This window comes from Electrophorus electricus, chromosome 21 (assembly GCF_041902795.1).
Source record: "Electrophorus electricus isolate QZ-2024a chromosome 21, ASM4190279v1, whole genome shotgun sequence".
Taxonomy (NCBI): domain Eukaryota; kingdom Metazoa; phylum Chordata; class Actinopteri; order Gymnotiformes; family Gymnotidae; genus Electrophorus; species Electrophorus electricus.
Window position 1 is genome coordinate 2,109,529 of NC_137517.1, and position 17,972 is coordinate 2,127,500.

The 17,972-nt window shown below is 47.7% G+C and overlaps 1 protein-coding gene across 2 annotated transcripts in view; it reads right to left on the reverse strand.

Annotated features, from left to right (window-relative positions):
• Positions 1–29: 29 nt before the first annotated feature.
• nhsa (Nance-Horan syndrome a (congenital cataracts and dental anomalies)) overlaps positions 30–17,972 on the reverse strand; it is a 61,422-nt gene continuing 43,479 nt past the window's right edge. Inside the window, exons 2-10 of one of the 2 annotated variants that reach the window (XM_035521287.2) lie at positions 17,146–17,298; positions 16,479–16,597; positions 14,890–14,952; positions 10,498–10,687; positions 9,427–9,474; positions 7,782–7,913; positions 4,601–7,456; positions 4,340–4,460; positions 30–4,219 (exon numbers count right to left, since the gene is read on the reverse strand). In XM_035521287.2, coding sequence (XP_035377180.2) covers positions 3,616–4,219; positions 4,340–4,460; positions 4,601–7,456; positions 7,782–7,913; positions 9,427–9,474; positions 10,498–10,687; positions 14,890–14,952; positions 16,479–16,597; positions 17,146–17,298 — 4,286 coding nt within the window. In that variant the 3' untranslated portion in view covers positions 30–3,615. The remainder of the gene's footprint in view (positions 4,220–4,339; positions 4,461–4,600; positions 7,457–7,781; positions 7,914–9,426; positions 9,475–10,497; positions 10,688–14,889; positions 14,953–16,478; positions 16,598–17,145; positions 17,299–17,972) is intronic. The other variant, XM_081704798.1, reaches the window with a different exon arrangement.

A 17,972-nucleotide genomic window follows, 5' to 3' on the forward strand; every position in this document is an offset into this window, starting at 1 on the left:
GTTTCACACACCAGCAGATACACACAACATTTTCACTGCAGTGATGTTTATTCTCCTCCTGAAGCTGCACTCCAGCACCAGGGGAAAGAAACCAGGGACGTTCCCATCAAGCTTAGGAAAATAAATACAAGACCCAACGTGTGGCACAGCTCCAAACATTTACAAAGGCTTGGGATTCATGTAAACTTGGAAAACATTTTACAAAAGGAACACCATTGTAACATCATTTAAAAAGGTATCGTATTTACAAAATCTGTACAAAAAAACAAAAACACAAAAGTTATGCTTACTGGTTGTCCAAAGCTTTGGGTGAGAGTGAGGTGGAGCTTGTGCCATAAACACCAGGACCCACTTTTCCTTGGTGTATACATGAGTCTGGATGTTGCCCTTAATCAGCATGTACCAATGTGCTTCATGCACCAGTACAACTCGTAAACTCTCCAGTATACAAATGTACCTCTGAGCGTCAGGACCCTTCAAGCCTATTTTGGTTTATTCATTTGGATTTAATTGTTTTTGTTTATCAGATAGTCTCATAAGGAAATCCTAGATAAATAGCTTTAGGTACAAAAAACAAAACAAAAACAAACCCCAAATAAACTTCACATAGTGTACTGTCTCAGTGCAATACCATGGAATGATGGCGCACAGTGTGGCTGTGCTGACTCCGCCCCTTCACTACACCACTGGACAGTCACAGCTGTTTTGCACATGCTCAGTGCGAAGCTCCGGTAAACGGGCTGGCTTGTGCGCCTCCTAAGGTCACACTCAGAAGCACAGAGCAGGCGTCAGCCTCCGTCCACTTCTGGTGCACGGTTCTCTGTGGAAGAGGGTGCAGGCAGAAGGGCTTGTGGATAAGCACCCACAGACATTGACTGCTAAATGTGCTAGAAGTGGCAGTTAGCCAGCAAAGTCACATCTAGACACGATCATCTGTTTGTCTCTCAGTTGTAGGTCTACTGGTCGCAGGGCCGTTAGTGACTAGCTTGGCTAACTGGATTTAATACAGAAGATTAGTGTGCTGTGTTGTCTGTGAGTGTGAGTGGCGGTTCTACTGTTCCTGTACACACCACTGTTATATGCGGACACTGGACAGCAAACCTGGCAACTACTCCAATAGGAAAAAAATCATCTGAAGATGTAACTAATAGCTTATATCATTATCTTACTTTAGCGTGGTTAGAATAGTCTCCTAGCCAGTGTTACTTGAACTAAGCTTAAACATCTGATGAATAAAAAGGTTTTAAAAATCTATAAATAAAATTTATGTTCAATAAAATGTCTTAAATTCATTTCACTTCAATATTTTAATAACAGTGCCTTTTCATGGTCCACTTCAAGGATTGTTTCTTTCCAACTTAGTACCAACAATGAAACGGATATTGTATGAAAATAAGTGGTTAATTCCGTTTTTTAGAAAGTGACCAAAGCTTACAGTTCTAGCTTTGAACTTTTACATTTTCCTATTTTCTCTGTCTTCTGTCAAAATTAATATTTTAAATGATAGTAAACGATAAAGACAAAGCTAAAAACAAAAAAATAAAGACTCGTACAAGGACAATAACACCTACACTAAAGACCTTTCTTCTCTCTGTCAGACGTGACTTTGCTCCTTGACAGGGGCTCAACCTCGTGGTTCTGAATGCTTGTTGCGTTTGATTTCACACAGACGTATCCCCAGAAATGCCAGCGTCGCCAGACCTGCTGCTCTCACGGGTTCAGGCCTTCGGTAGTACCAGAATATCCGACCGAGGTGTTCTGGCACTGACCCCTGCAAAGCCGTACGCCTGCAGAACCAGAGATTCACACCCTTGCTTTAAATGTTCCTAACCCTTCTCAGCTTTGCACCTTCACACCCCAATCAGCAGAATTCCCGTACAAATTCCTGTTTCTCCTACCCAGCTGTCTCTCACCGCAGTCCTTCTACGCTTACTCAAACCCTGTAAAGTTTTACTGCTGTCTACTGTCTTTTTTAAGGTTTCTGCTCGCCAACTGAAAAACATCTTGCACGTTTGCACATTTAACATACAAGCAGCACGTATTGCAGGACAAACTGAAACGGACTCAGAAGAGTTTGATCACTAACGTGTTACAATAGCGCTGCGCTAATGTTTCCAGGTGTTTATTCCACGCAGTTACTTCTGTGGCCCAAGATAAAGAGCTGTACCGGGATTTTGCACATTCTGGTTGAACCAAGTGTGCACTTTTAGCCGTGACATGACCTCCGGTTTTGTCTGACAGAACACCGGTCTTGATACGGGGTCCATGCGGTCAATTAAAAATGAAATTAATCCATTTGAATAACAAAAAAGAATTAACGGGAAAGATAGCAACGGCTTTCACAAAACACTTTAGACATTTGTTATAACTTTTTAAAAGATAACTCTAGTACTCCTCAAATATTTCATGAAGTGTTCCACGTGAGAGAAATTTTTAACAGTTAAACACCTAAAGCACTGTCTTGATTATGTTCAAATTTGTTACCAAATACAACCTGACAAACCTACACAGCTCTTTACCACACGCCTTAAATGGTCTGTTTTCTCATTTCAAAGGATTTTGAATTTATTTTTACATTCCACCGGCTAATAAATAAAGTATTAAATAAACTGCATTTTTTGCTTCACTACTTAGGATATTTGCATATTTGTTATTGTTTATTTGCATTGTAGTGTGGAATTTTAAACATTTTAACTATTTCTTGGGAAAATGAAACGATCTAGTGTAAGCCTCATTGCTTGTATGCCTTCGGCTACTGCATGCTGTCATAGTGATTTAACCCCAGGAAACACCCGACCTGTTGTGAAATGTAAGCTCATTTTCAGAATGGTGATGCCAGCATTCTGTGTAAAACACTGTGCTCTTAGTGATCTGAGTTGATCACGGATACACTTGATAAATGAGGCTTGGTTTTTTGTTATTAAAACATATAGTTTCCTTTTAAAATTCATATAATATAGAAAGTCTTAGCATTTTTATTATAAAATCATATTGTTTTTCTTTACAAATTAAAAGTAGTGCAAAATAGTAGCCCACAAAGATAAACCTTTAAAACTTCAGCCAAACGAGTGTTAGTTCTAACTAAAGTCTAACTGGTCTCCTAAGATTATTAAAACCTTATTAAAAACATTTGTTGAGTAAATTAACTCAGCATTGCCTCAATAAACAGTGTAAAAGGCCACTATCTGATTGTCCTAACGTTCTCTGTCACAGACAGATCTAAGTACTGTTTGGGCAGTGTTCTTTCACAGTTAATCTTTACACAATATTAGGACTTTTATTATTGTTTTTTCCAGCTCAGTGATGATTTGATTGTGACTGAGAACAGCTCCAGTATAGACTCCCCAGAAACCAGAGGTGGAGTGAAACTGCTGAACCCTGCAAGCAACAGCACTACTGAAATATCAAGTCTCAAGTTATATAGCGCACTGTTATCTTTTGACAGATTGATTCTTTTTTTTTTTTCCTACTGGGATAAAATGGTACAAATTCAGTACAGTTTGACTTTTTAAAAAACCTTTCAAAAATATGTAACTGGCCTCAAAGTTTTGATGGATTTGTGTTCTTGTTCAGAGACCATCATTTGTAGAAGGTACTTGTTGTTCTTGTTGTTGTTTAGGAAGAACGGTCATCGTGTGGACTTCCGTCGGAGTTTTCCGTTTCACCCTCAGAAATGGCCTGCATCGGTGCCGTGTACAGGCGACTGCGCGTGCTGTAGCGGCTGCTGCTTGCAGCTGGGGGAATCCTTGAGCGCCCTTGTCGGGAAGACGCAGCTGTGGGGAACGGTTTTGTGGAGAAGCCCTCCACGATGGCTTTGGGGTAAGGGCTTGGAAGATGCTCGGGGACTCGTTCAGGAGACAGCAGCACCACCGGGGAGGGGAACTCCTCCTGGTGCCTGCTACCTTCCAACTGGGGGTCACCAAAGCTTCTGGGTGCAATGGGACTTTTTAGGATCTCTGTGGCGGACATGCGGTAGCCGGAATCGGAGCGACTTCCCTTTTTCAGCAGTAGCAGTTTGAATTCCTCATTGGAGGTGCTGGATTTTTTGATGCTCCTGTATAGTGGTCCCGAGGCTCTCTGTGAGTTGGTCGGGGTTGTGGGTGTGACGGGGGTAGTGGACGATGCTATGGGAGGGCTAGCTGAGGCAGAGGACATACTGAGGCGACTCCGCAACGGGGTCTCTCCAGAATCCTTTCTGCCGAACACTTTCCTTTTTGACCTTGAATAAGCCAGTTATGAAAATTTTGTTTTAACCTGTTTTTATTTCAACAGAATTCATTTACTGCTAACTCAAACAACATTATCTTATTACTGATCACAAGATGCAGATGGAGCTCACCTGTGGATCATGGCGAAGAGGTCCTCTGTTGTACGGGATTTACTAGGAGAAAGGAAAACTTCCTCCTCTGTTCTTGAGTCATCCGTAAGGGGGGACACTAAAGGATCACTGGGAGTGGATTCTACAAGAGAAGTTTGTTTCACACACCTTCGGTTAAATTTCAATGCAAATCTGGTTGCCATGTGAAGTGAAATTTACTCAAGCCCTGTCAAAGAAGGGTGCTTGGTTATACTGGACTAATGAATGTGCCCAATGACTCACCTTTGCTAAAGTAACCCTCTGTGTCTGGTGTTGACCCTTCGTCCACACTCTCCTCTGAGGCACTTCTGGTAGGAACACCCCATGTTTCAGATTCCTCTTCTTGACTACCGGCCTCACCGATCTGATTATTTTTTGTTGATTCAAGTGATGACTGATGGATAAAATCAGGCACTTGACTAAAACTCAGATCAGCGCTCTTGTCTATACCACGGTGGCCCAATGGGGACCTTGTTTTTGTGGCTTCTTCAGTTGGCTCAGATCTTACCGGTTGGTCCTTGTCCGTTTCCACACTGCTCTGAGGGTAAGTCTCCTTTGAAGTGCTTGTGTGTGGTTCAGCAGGTACTTTTTTACCTACTGCAATCTGGGATACATCTGCAACGATACCATCTTTTCTCACCTGCTCAGAAGTTGCGCTGAAAGCAGCCATGTTTAAAAGAGGTGCTGGAGCCAATCTGTCATATCTGTTTCTAGCAGTAACCTGACTCGCTAAACTCACAAAAGCAACTTCGTCTCCAGGTGTAGAGAGCGAGTCACAGCTCTCCTGAGACGTGGCTTGAGCGGAGAACGTCCCGCATGGTGGTGGCTTCCTGGCTTTGGGGCACTTGGGTCTTGTGGCAGCATCTGTACAAGAGTGACTGTGTTTCCCTTCGACGGGTTTGCCCACTGAGCGTAGCTGGACAGAACGTAGCACCATAGGCGTGACAGCAAACGGGCTCCAGCTGTCAGGTTGCATGTTCGCAGTGGAAGGACATCCAGCCTCAGTCTGCTCTGCTGCTACTTTCGTTTTGTTCTGGTGGAGGACGGGCAGGTTCCTGTAGGTTAGAGGCTTGCTGACACTGTGAAGGGCACTTAGGTTGAGGTGTGTAGGAGGTATAATGGGAAGCTCGAGGTCCCCCTTAGATACGTGCTGCCGCAGTGAGGTGAGGGAGGACCTCCTCTCGGGGACTTTTGGTTTCCTCTTTCCACGAGTCGGGGAGAGAGGGTTTGGGTTGGGGAAGAAGGCCAAGGGGATGCAGGACGTTGGTGTTTCTGACTGGCTCGAATAGCCACTGGAAGGAGATGCGAGACCTGCTAGCTTCTCTGGGGAGGGCAGTCTGAGTTCACTTTCTACGGGTGGCAGCGTAGGAGTGGTGACCCTTGAGCCAGACTGGGAGGTCTGGGACTCTGAGCTCTGTTGGGACTTTATGCACTCAATGACAGTTGTACCTGTAGCAGTGCTGGAGTTTGACAATGAGTGGTAAGGGTCACTGGATTTCAAGTCATTTAAAAGCCAGAGGTCTGCATAGTCAGCCTGGACAGCCCCCTCATCTTTGAAGGAATGGGTCTCCGTGGGGCCAATTAAATCGACACCTTGAGTGTCATTAGAACTCTGTGCTCCCCAGAGTTGCACGGGCTCCTCCCCCTCTGTTTGGTCATAGGGCTCAGTCGAGCCTGACTGCAACTTCCTCTCCTTGGAAGACACTGGTAGGAGCTGCTCAGCAGTAATCTTTGGTTGGCATGTTTCTGCAGATGCTCCTGCGTGGCTGCTTATCTTCTTCAAGGACGTGCTGCGTTCTGGTGGTGAGGGTTTCACCTTTAGTTTCCGCAGCGAGAGACTGCATCTCCCGAGCCTGGCCGGACCACCGTGCTCTTCCTCATGCTGGTCCGCCGATGCATAGTTATGTGAGAGGTTTTTGCTACCTTTAAGACCACAGTCAAAGTGCATGGACGTGTAGTAGCCTTCAACATCCACGGAGAAGTGCGACACGGTGTCGGCCTTTTCAGACGGAGGCCTGTCTAAGCTCTCTAACGTGGCTATACTGGTGAAACTGGGACAGTCCAAGCTGGGACAGTCCTCTTCTACCCTGGAGTGTTCAGGACTGAAGTCAGGGTGGCAGCATGTGTTGTACCCGTACTGAGCACAGCTCCACTCGCCTTCGCTAGCAGTGCTGACTCCAGCGTCGTCCAGCATGTCGGTTGCGGTGGAAGCACACGATTCCGTTTGGTCTGCCCCGAGCCCTCGGCGTTGGTCTCCCGAGTAGGGATCGACACTGACTCCTGCAGAGTCTTCACTGGCGTTAGGAGTCGCATTCAGGGACAACTCCGAGTCACAGTGTGAGGATCCAGTCAGTGGGGGGGAGGCAGCAGGGGGCATCGTCTCTGACGTCTGGGAAGGGCAGGTAGAGCTGCTGCCACTCCAGTTTCCGCTGGAAGACTGGTGGTCATCTTTGTGGTCCACCTGGCTGGCCAGCGCGCCGGTGTTGGAGTGGACGGGACTGCTGAATGTATCGGAGCTTGATGAAATCTCACAACTTTCCACGTCAGATTTGCGAGGCAGTCGTGTCCGACCCCTCTCCGTCCAGACGTGCCCCTGCCTCTCTGCTGCTTGCTTGAACTTCAGGTTCCCTAGCTGCCTCTCTGGTCTGCCTAGCTGCCTCTCTGATGCTTCCTTGTCATCTGGGCCATCTATGTTGTCTTTTATCTTGCAGTCTCCTGGCATTGGAAGGAAGTCTTCTGTCTCAAAGGGGGAAAGTTCGTCTTCTCCCTCTTCATCGTCGTCGGCCGACCGGCCGCCCTCGCGAGGCAGGCTACGGGAGCGCAAGCGGTTGCCAGCGGAGGCAGAAAACGTGCCGTCCGAGTCATCTGGCAGTGAGGAGATGTTCCCCGTAGAATGGGACAGTGGAACGTTCCCTCCCCGCCCTCTTTGAGCTCCGATCCGTCTGCGAGATGGTGCTGCCACAGATGCTAGCAAGTCCTCCGTCTGGCAGCCGGAGTCCCTGGTGTTGAGGCCAGCTAGTGTGAGATCCTCCTCACAAGTGCCAGGGCTGGCGTGCACTATCACAGTCCGCTCTCGAGCAACCGGAGACTCGTCGGAGTCTGGAAAATGGAGAAAACAGCATTAATAATTATGCACTGGAAACTGTAAATATTTTGGGTCCCTAGAAACCAAGTGCCTGATTAGAAAATAAAAGAACAATAAGTCTGACTTATTGTTGAATTTTTTAATATTTCATAAAATGAAAATATAGATCATATATAGTTTATATTGAGATAAACAGGCTAAATGTATTAAAACATTTATGAAAAGCTGTAATGTTTACTGGACGAACCACTTATCACTCTGTAATATTCAGTGAAAATCTGACATCGCATATTCAAACAGATCTCGCCCTGTGGCAGAAAAGGAAATGTGTTTACATGCCTGCCTCGTTGTGGCCTCGTCTGGGAACGCCTACGGCAACCTTCCGTCTCCGTGGTCTGCGTCTCCGCTGCAGTACAGACTGCGAATGGACCAGTGAGTAGCGCACACTGGCCTCTCTGTCGAACCCGGCCCCTGCGGGAAGCGTCACACGTGAGCGCGGCGCCTTGCCAAACGTCCCGCTCTCTCTGTTCTCAAAAGCTGTGGGGCTGCTAGTGCTGTCAGTCTCCTTTCCTCAGTAGAGAAACGCTACGTTACCATCGCAAAAACCAGGAAAGGACAACTGTCCTCTCTTATGTTGGCTATGACCTTCACACAGGACGCGTCTATAAAATATGTTACGCAGATTTGAAGATTTGTTTCGCATATGAATACACATGAATACACAACAGACAAATTGTTTCAAAAACAAGAATGCAGAAGTGTGTGACTCAGCATGTCTGAGATAAAGAGATGGATTTGGGACAGAAGTGATGGTAGCAGGCGTGTTACACGACGTCTCCATGCAGGGGAAGGCAGTCACGCAACCATGGAATTACCACAGACAACAGACCAGATGTGGCAGTCACGCAACCATGGAATTACCACAGACAACAGACCAGATGTGGCAGTCACGCAACCATGGAATTACCACAGACAACAGACCAGATGTGGCAGTCACGCAACCATGGAATTACCACAGACAACAGACCAGATGTGGCAGTCACGCAACCATGGAATTACAACAGACAACAGACCAGATGTGGCAGTCACGCAACCATGGAATTACAACAGACAACAGACCAGATGTGGCAGTCACGCAACCATGGAATTACAACAGACAACAGACCAGATGTGGCAGTCACGCAACCATGGAATTACCACAGACAACAGACCAGATGTGGCAGTCACGCAACCATGGAATTACAACAGACAACAGACCAGATGTGAGCACTTCCCAATCCCCTCAGCAGCTCTGGTCAGTCTCGGTGTCTGAACTGCCCAGTACTGTCAGCAGCATAAAATAAACCAAAATGGCTATTACAGCCATTCCAGGCTTTGTTCACGTATATTACTCATAATAAACAGATAAATATCATCCACTCGAGCCAGTACCTCAGAGCTTTGTCTGAGCTTTCTGCTAACCACGGCAACACCAAGCTAATCCCTGTCACTCGCTGTTAGCGTTCCTGTCGTGTGGGTGGGTTTTGTTAAGACTTTCAGACTGGTCCAGAGCGGATTGCTCCACTCCTGTGACTACACAGCGACTGATTAGAATTCAGCCAGCAGTGTCCCAAAACCCGGCATTTCCTGGCACAAACGGAGCACTCAGGACAACCAGAAAGTCCCTGTCATTAAAACCAGGACTTGCTGGATGTAAGCCTAAAATTCAGATAGTACAGATTAGTCATAATTTCATGATGTACTCAGATGGAATTTTCCTTCTTTAAGAACTACAACCGCAGCTAATGCAGGTATTACCTAAGATCCCAACCTCAGTTTCTCTCTCTCTCTGACTCTCTCTCTCTCTCTCTCTCTCTCTCTCTCTCTCTCTCTCTCTCTCTCTCTCTCTCTCTCTCTCTCTCTCCCTCTCTGATGATATGTGGATTGGGGAGATGGGGAGGTGGTCTGAGAGTATGACGTAATGGACAGGTAAAAGATGTCTCACTGAGGAAGGCTGTCATCTCTGAGGGAGGGGCGTCAATGGGTACCTCCTCTGAAAACAACACAGCGCACAGTTCAGCACACCCATGGGCCGTGCCCACACACATGGGCCACGACCACATATGTGTTCACTTGAATGGAGGACTGTGCTACCGTGCCACAGCGATATGCGGCACGGTGCTTAAAGCTGGAAACTATCATAAATGTTGGACCAGCATCTCTCAGCAGGCTCTGGCTTGCAAGCGCTGAGAGAGGTTAGTAGCACGTAGCTTGTCACGAGCGAAATATCCAGCTGAAAACATGACAACGTTCACCAGCCGGTCACCAGCGTGACAGTGTTCACCAGCCGGTCACCAGTGTGACGTGTTCACCAGCTGTGCTTGGCACAGTTCTCCATTCTGTGATGTCTTCATAGATCAAGCTTGTGTACATAATAGCAATAAATGACGCAATTTTGTAAACACAGAATTATTACATCTGCAATTTACCAATATTCTAAATATAAATACCAAGCATATGTTTTTTAATTAAGATGAGCAATGAAAATTTAAACCGATTTTTAGCAAAGTTATAGCTATTATATGCTCAGTGTCAAACTGACAAAACAAAATGTATATGACTATATAGACAACAATTTATATGACTATATAATCAGACAACATAATGTATATGGTTACATAATCAGACAGTGTATCTGGCTCTATTATCAGAAATCATAATGTATATGACTATATAATCAGACAACATAATGTATATGACTAATCAGACATCATAATGTATATGACTATATAATCAGACATCAATGTATATGGTTACATAATCAGACAACAGTGTACATGGCTCTATTATCAGACATCATAATGGTTACATTATCAGACATAATAATAATGTGGTACACTACTGGCTAAAATTAATATGAGAAAACAGTGCAGTGTAAAAAAAAAACTGAACTTCCTGCCATAATTGACAGTTGATCCTGGTTACCCAAAAGTGCAGTAGCGCTTGAACCCTGACCCCTCCACCCACCTCCACCCTCTCTCCGCCCCCTGCAGCTGTGCCCCACCCCTCTGCTTACCTGTGACGTCGATGGGCACCACGCAGGAAGCTATGGCTCGTGATTGGCTCTTCATCCGGTCTTCCGGGGTGGGCAGCGGAAGCGTGCCTGTCCAGTTGGTCTGCTTGTCCAGCGTGGAGGGCACGTTGGGGACAGGACACTTGGGCCGCTGACCGAGAAGCGCGTCCTCCTGGTCGGGATCGGCTGTGGTCTGGACACCGTGGGAACACATGAGAGAAACGCACCAGCAGAGGCTGCCAGCAGAGGGCGCCAAGAGCTGCAGGCGGAGACTTGATTAGCCTCGCATGCTTGAGCCATGAGAGAGGCTGAAATCTGGGGTCACTGCGGCCACGCAGCGCTGCAGATGTGGACGTGTCCATGCTACGAACACACACTCCTACTCAGTCAACTACAAGTAGGTTTAACATCACATCACTGAAATACATTGCTTGTACTTTACATGCATTACAGGAGGTCCGAGCGTGAGACTGAGGTCACAGGAGGACGACCCCGCGACCCTGAGTTTGCGTTCACCTCACCGCAGAAGCGGCTCAGCAGTGCAGAGGCAGAATGGGGAGATACAGTCAGAGAAGACCAGAGACAGGCGGCACACACACACACACACACACGCCGCTCACACACTCCGCTCACACACTCCGCCGCTCCTGGGAAAAGCGGCGTCATGAAGGAGAAGCAAACATGCATGACAAGAAACAGACGAAGCCTCTTCACACGCTGAACGCTGTTCTGTTGTACAAAAGTCAGCAGACACCTGCTGACCTGGTGTGCAAACTCCTGGGAAATGTTTACCACGGCAACAAGCATGAGAAAGTTTCTGCAAGTATGTGTGTGTGTGTGTGTGTGTGTGTGTGTGTGTGTGTGTGTGTGTGTGCGCGCGTGTGTATCTGATCAGCACTGAGCTAATAAGTGTAAAAGTTAAACCAAACACTTACCTCACAGTGTGTACAGAACGTGAGCTAAGTGAGAGGACTGCAGTGTGTGAAGCAGCTACTGAAACTATCACCCTTCAGCATGTGCAAACACACTCACACACACTCAGTGTCAAAGTGAGCTGTGATTTAGAGTCTCTCCATGGGCCTTTGAATGTGTGTGTTTTTCGCAGTGGCCCAAGGAAAGCCTCACAATAAACAGTGTCCACAAAGCAGTGGGTTACCACGGAAACCTCTCCCAGTGTGTGTGTGTGTGTGTGTGTGTGTGTGTGTGTGTGTGTGTGTGTGTGTGTGTGAGAGAGAGAGAGAGAGAGAGAGAGAGAGAGAGAGAGTGTGTGTGTGTGGGGAGCTTTCACTAGTGCAAACGAACAGGCTGAAGTCTACGGCTCTGCAGCTGATCTGGGAGCAGGGCGTGGCTGAAGTGGTGGGGACATCCAACCAGATGAAAGAAAAAGACAACAGCGGAGCACCTGAGTGGTCAAGAGAAATGACAGAAGGAGGGGGGCGGAGAGAGACAGAATGAGAGACGGAGGAGGGAGAGACAGACAGAAAGAGAGGAGAGAGAGAGAGAGAGAGAGAGCGAGAGAGAGAGAGGTAATTGGCAGGAATGGCCTGTGTGCACTGCAGGACTGAAAGAGACTTCTGGGGTGAGGGTGAAAGAATGTCATTCATGAAGTTAGAGAGAGAAGGAGGGAGAGAGAGGGAGAGAGGGAGAGAGAGAGAGAGAAAGAGGGAGAGAGAGAGAAAGAGGGAGAGAGAGGGAGAGAGAGGGAGGGAGAGAGGGAGAGAGAGAGGGAGAGACTACTGATAGAAAAGTGTGAGAGTGAGACGTGAATGGAGAGACCCTCGTATGTCAGAGAAAAGCTCCAGTTCTCTGCAACTTCCTGGGACTCAGATACTGGGTCAGGGTTTATGGGTAATCAGGGTTTTTGGGTAATCCTCTGTGTGGGGAGTTGCTGCATAATTACAGGATTCCACCACACACACAAACACACACACACACACCCCACAAGCTAGCTTCAGACTCAAAACCACTGTCATTATGAAATGCTTGCGTGAGTGTGTGTGCATGCAGGGCGTGTGTGTGTTTGTGTGTGTGTGTGTGTGTGTGTGTATGTGTGTTTCTCCCTGAGGTATCCCACACAGGCTGAGCTTGTGGTCTGACCAGCAGGGAGTCCAGGAGGAGTAGCATCTGCACACCAGAGCAGGTCTCACAGCTTCACAACACACACCACACCACTGGGTTAACTGGGTTTGGGTTTGGGTTGATGGCACTTGCTTTATCTACTCAACCGCAGCGACATAAGAAGATGAAAGTGTGCAGTGGACATTGCTGCTGCAGCCCCTGGTTAGACCCATACTAAACCATGCTTAGACCCTAGTTAGACCCTGGTTACACCCATATTAAACCTTGATTAAACCCAGGTTAATAAACTGTGGTTAGACCCATACTAAACCCTGCTTAGACCCTAGTTAGACCCTGCTTACACCCATATTAAACCTTGATTAAACCCAGGTTAATAAACTGTGGTTAGACCCATACTAAACCCTGCTTAGACCCTAGTTAGACCCTGCTTACACCCATATTAAACCTTGATTAAACCCAGGTTAATAAACTGTGGTTAGACCCATACTAAACCCTGCTTAGACCCTAGTTAGACCCTGCTTACACCCATATTAAACCTTGATTAAACCCAGGTTAATAAACTGTGGTTAGACCCATACTAAACCCTGCTTAGACCCTAGTTAGACCCTGCTTACACCCATATTAAACCTTGATTAAACCCGGGTTAAACTGTGGTTAGACCCATACTAAACCCTGCTTAGACCCTAGTTAGACCCTGGTTACACCCATATTAAACCTTGATTAAACCCGGGTTAATAAACTGTGGTTAGACCCATACTAAACCCTGCTTAGACCCCAGTTAGACCCTGGTTACACCCATATTAAACCTTGATTAAACCCGGGTTAAACTGTGGTTAGACCCATACTAAACCCTGCTTAGACCCTAGTTAGACCCTGGTTACACCCATATTAAACCTTGATTAAACCCGGGTTAAACTGTGGTTAGACCCATATTAAACCCTGGTTAGACCATGACTAAACCCTGGTTAGACCCTGAGTAGACCCTGACTAAACCCTGGTTAGACCTTGATTAGACTGACTTAACCCTGGTTAGACCCTAACTAAACATTGGTTGTTCTTATGTTTGATGAGGTTTGGCAACATCTGCATAGCAGATTTCCAGTCTGAGGGCTGGACTGTTGGACTGTTTCAGGTCCCCCTAAATGTGTGGACATGTCCTTGAGGAAGAGCCACCAGGTTCCTCAGCCAGCCCATGGCATACCTGACCCCTCCACATACCTACAGCCTTGGTTTACCTGGCGCAGGTGTGCTGGGAGGCACACTAGGACAAAACCACGCAATGGTTAGGCAGCCCTGGCAATGGGGTTCAGTCTCTGTCCTAGTGTTTAGGCGTTAGGGACTAGGGGTTAGGGACTAGGGGTTAGGGACTAGGGACTAGGGGTTAGGGACTAGGGGTTAGGGGCTAGGGGTTAGGGACTAGGGGTTAGGGACTAGGGGTTAGGGGATAGGCCAAGGTGCACTTCAGCAGGCATTATGGCGGTAGACTTGCATCACAGCAGCAGTCTGTTCCAGTGGGAGAAGTGGTTAGGAGTTAGGGGTCCGAGGTTAGGGGCTAGGGGTTAGGCACTAGGGGTTGGGTACTAGGGGTTGGGTACTAGGGGTTAGGGGCTAGGGGTTAGGCACTAGGGGTTGGGTACTAGGGGTTAGGGGCTAAGGGTTAGGGGCTAGGGGTTAGGCACTAGGGGTTGGGTACTAGGAGTTAGGGGCTAAGGGTTAGGGGCTAGGGGTTAGGCACTAGGGGTTGGGTAATAGGGGTTAGGGGTCCGAGGTTAGGGGCTAGGGGTTAGGCACTAGGGGTTGGGTACTAGGGGTTAGGGGCTAAGGGTTAGGGGCTAGGGGTTAGGCACTAGGGGTTGGGTACTAGGGGTTAGGGGCTAAGGGTTAGGGGCTAGGGGTTAGGCACTAGGGGTTGGGTACTAGGGGTTAGGGGCTAAGGGTTAGGGGCTAGGGGTTAGGCACTAGGGGTCGAGTACTAGGGGTTAGGGGTTAAGGGTTAGGGGCTAGGGGTTAGGCACTAGGGATCGGGTACTAGGGGTTAGGCACAAGGGGTTGGGTACTAGGGGTTAGGGGCTAAGGGTTAGGGGCTAGGGGTTAGGCACTAGGGGTTGGGTACTAGGGGTTAGGGGCTAAGGGTTAGGGGCTAGGGGTTAGGCACTAGGGGTTGGGTACTAGGGGTTAGGGGCTAAGGGTTAGGGGCTAGGGGTTGGGTACTAGGAGTTAGGGGTTAGGGGCTAGGGGTTAGGCACTAGGGGTTCGGTACTAGGGGTTAGGGGTTAGGGGTTAGGGGCTAGGGGATAGGAGTGCTTGGCGCTGTACCTTTCTGCTCCAGCGGGCGAAGTGGCAGCATTCTGCAGTGGAAGAGGACTGGACACTCTCAAACTACAACACAAACACAAGACACGGCACAGCTGTGAGGAATAGGGCTGACATGAACACGGCACACAGAGGGAGCGCAGCAACTGCTGGGTAACCACAGCAGAGCCTGAGGCCCCGCCCACACAGGACATAAGCCGCCGCCCACAGCAGCCATGCTCGCAGGGCACCGCTGGAAGTAACCCTTCCATTCTCTGATCTTTTTGGCTGGTTTTGGCTGGTTTTGGCAGGTTTTGTTGGTTTTGCTGGTTTTGGCTGGTTTTGTTGGTTTTTGCTGGTTTTTGCTGGTTTTGGCTGGTTTTGGCTGGTTTTTGCTGTGCTAACAGAGGGTTTTACATGAGAGGGACATCAACAGAATCACCATGTAACACCACACACAAACGCAGAGGATACTGGCAGCGTCAACGGGGTCCTGTGCAGCTTAGCGTCCTGCTCTGAGGGAACAGTCCTCACACGCTGGCAACAGTAGGGACATGTAGACCATACAGGACATGTAGACTGTACAGAACACATAGACCATACAGGACATGTAGACTGTACAGAACACATAGACCATACAGGACATGTAGACTGTACAGAACACATAGACCATACAGGACATGTAGACTGTACAGAACACATAGACTACACAGGCCATGTAGACTGTACAGGACACATAGACCATACAGGACATGTAGACTGTACAGAACACATAGACCACACAGGACATGTAGACTGTACAGGACACATAGACCATACAGGACATGTAGACTGTACAGGACGCATAGACCATATAGGACATGTAGACTGTGCAGGACATGTAGACTGGAAGAGGGAAACACATCCGAGGTCTTTGTGCTACGTGCACAAACACACACATACACACACACACACACACACACATATACCCCACCACACACACACACAAACACACACACATACCCCACCACACACACACACACATACCCCACCACGCACCCCCCCCCCCCCACACACACACACACACATCCATCCATCCATATTCAAGTAAAAGAAACATCTAAAAATCTCTTCGTAAGATTCTCTGGATAAGGATTTCTCAGTTACATACTCAGTCAGGTCCTGGAGGGCAATAGGGCCCCGTGTGTGTGTGTATGTGCATGCGTGTATGTGTGTGTGCATGTGTGTGTGTGTGTGTTCACCTGTGTTATGTATTAAGTGTGCTCCTTACTGTTCTCTCATATACACACACTCATCACTCACACACACACACACACACATACACACACAACGGTTAATTAATTGTAGCAACACTGTTGGAGCAGGCGTTACACTCCTAATCACAGTGTGTTACTCTGGACCCCATCCAGGGACCTTCCCCACTGGGTTCAGTACCCAGGCTAGTCTTTCCTCAAGCTTCCTAGAAATGTTTTGTAAAAAAGGTTTTGCAGCATTTTATGATGGTGATTTTTTTTCCCCCCCTCATTTTGGAAATCAAAAGTCAGACATGACAGACACAAACACAGACAGACAGACAGACAGACAGACAGACAGACAGACGGGTTGGTGGTTACCGTCTGGAGGCGCTCCCCGATCCTGACGGTGTGGGCGTAGACAGGTATGGGTGGGACATTGAAGAAAGGCGCAATCACCTTCTGCTCACGCTCACTGGCTTCCTGTCTCTGCTGCTGATCTGTTACAGACACACACACACACACACACACACGCACGCACGCACACACACACACACACACAGAGACACACACGCGCACACACACACACACACACGCACACACACACACACGCACGCACGCACACACACACACAGAGACACACACATGCACACACGCACACACACACACACACACACTCTACGGTCAGTAATATTCATTCAGCGGTAAACCTCATAGTGTGTGTATAACTGATCTGATTACGTAACTCCAGTAATGAGATACCAGATGAGAAGCAAGATCCTGCATTTCTCAAAAAACTTGTTTTGGTTTTTTTTGAGCAGTTTAAGCCAGTTGTTATGCTTGCCATGTCCACTAAAGGGCAGTGTGAGCTCAGCTCACTCAGTAGTGCTCAGCTTGGTTGAGTGCGCCGTTGTTCTGGAGGCTATGATACATGATCAATACCGTAAAAAGGCAATGTCCGCCTTTCTTCTGCTGAACTTATTGATTACTGATTAGTGCTTGTTTGATAATAGGCTTATCGATCAGTATTGATTATTGATCAGGGCACCTCGGTAGAGAGCTGGCAGCCTCTGCTTGGCGCGGTGGTGGAGCTCTTCCACGCATGCTGGCCGGGTGCCCGGCAGGAAGATGTTTCTCTGTAGGTGCCACGCTGACTGGTAATGCCCACACAACTTACTCTCCACGTCCAGATTAGACACAGCTAGAGAGAGAGAGAGGGGGGGGGAGAGCCCGTCAGCATAGCATCTATAATGCAGGAACCTTTTCTGTGTGATCGGTTTTGAAAAGACCAGGGACAAAGGACAAAGCAGTGGCAGGTGGGCATGGCTCCCGTTCAAATCAGCCAATCAGCCTGTGATTCACAAGCAGTCCAGCCATTGTGGGAGGAGCCATGGGGCTCAGGGAGTTGGCCAGGTCTTCTGGTCATTATGGTGACGTGAGACTGTAGCGAGTGACCCAAGTTCTGACCCTCAGAGGACGATCAGACCGTGTGACTGTCTAGAGCACATCAAATGCTGACTACTGAAACACATCAAATGCTGACTACGGAAACACATCAAATGCTGACTACGGAAACACATCAAATGCTGACTACGGAAACACATCAAATGCTGACTACGGAAACACATCAAATGCTGACTACTGAAACACATCAAATGCTGACTACCGAAACACATCAAATGCTGACTACGGAAACACATCAAACCCTGACTACGGAAACACATCAAATGCTGACTACCGAAACACATCAAACCCTGACTACCGAAACACATCAAATCCTGACTACTGAAACACATCAAATGCTGACTACTGAAACACATCAAATGCTGACTACCGAAACACATCAAATGCTGACTACCGAAACACATCAAATGC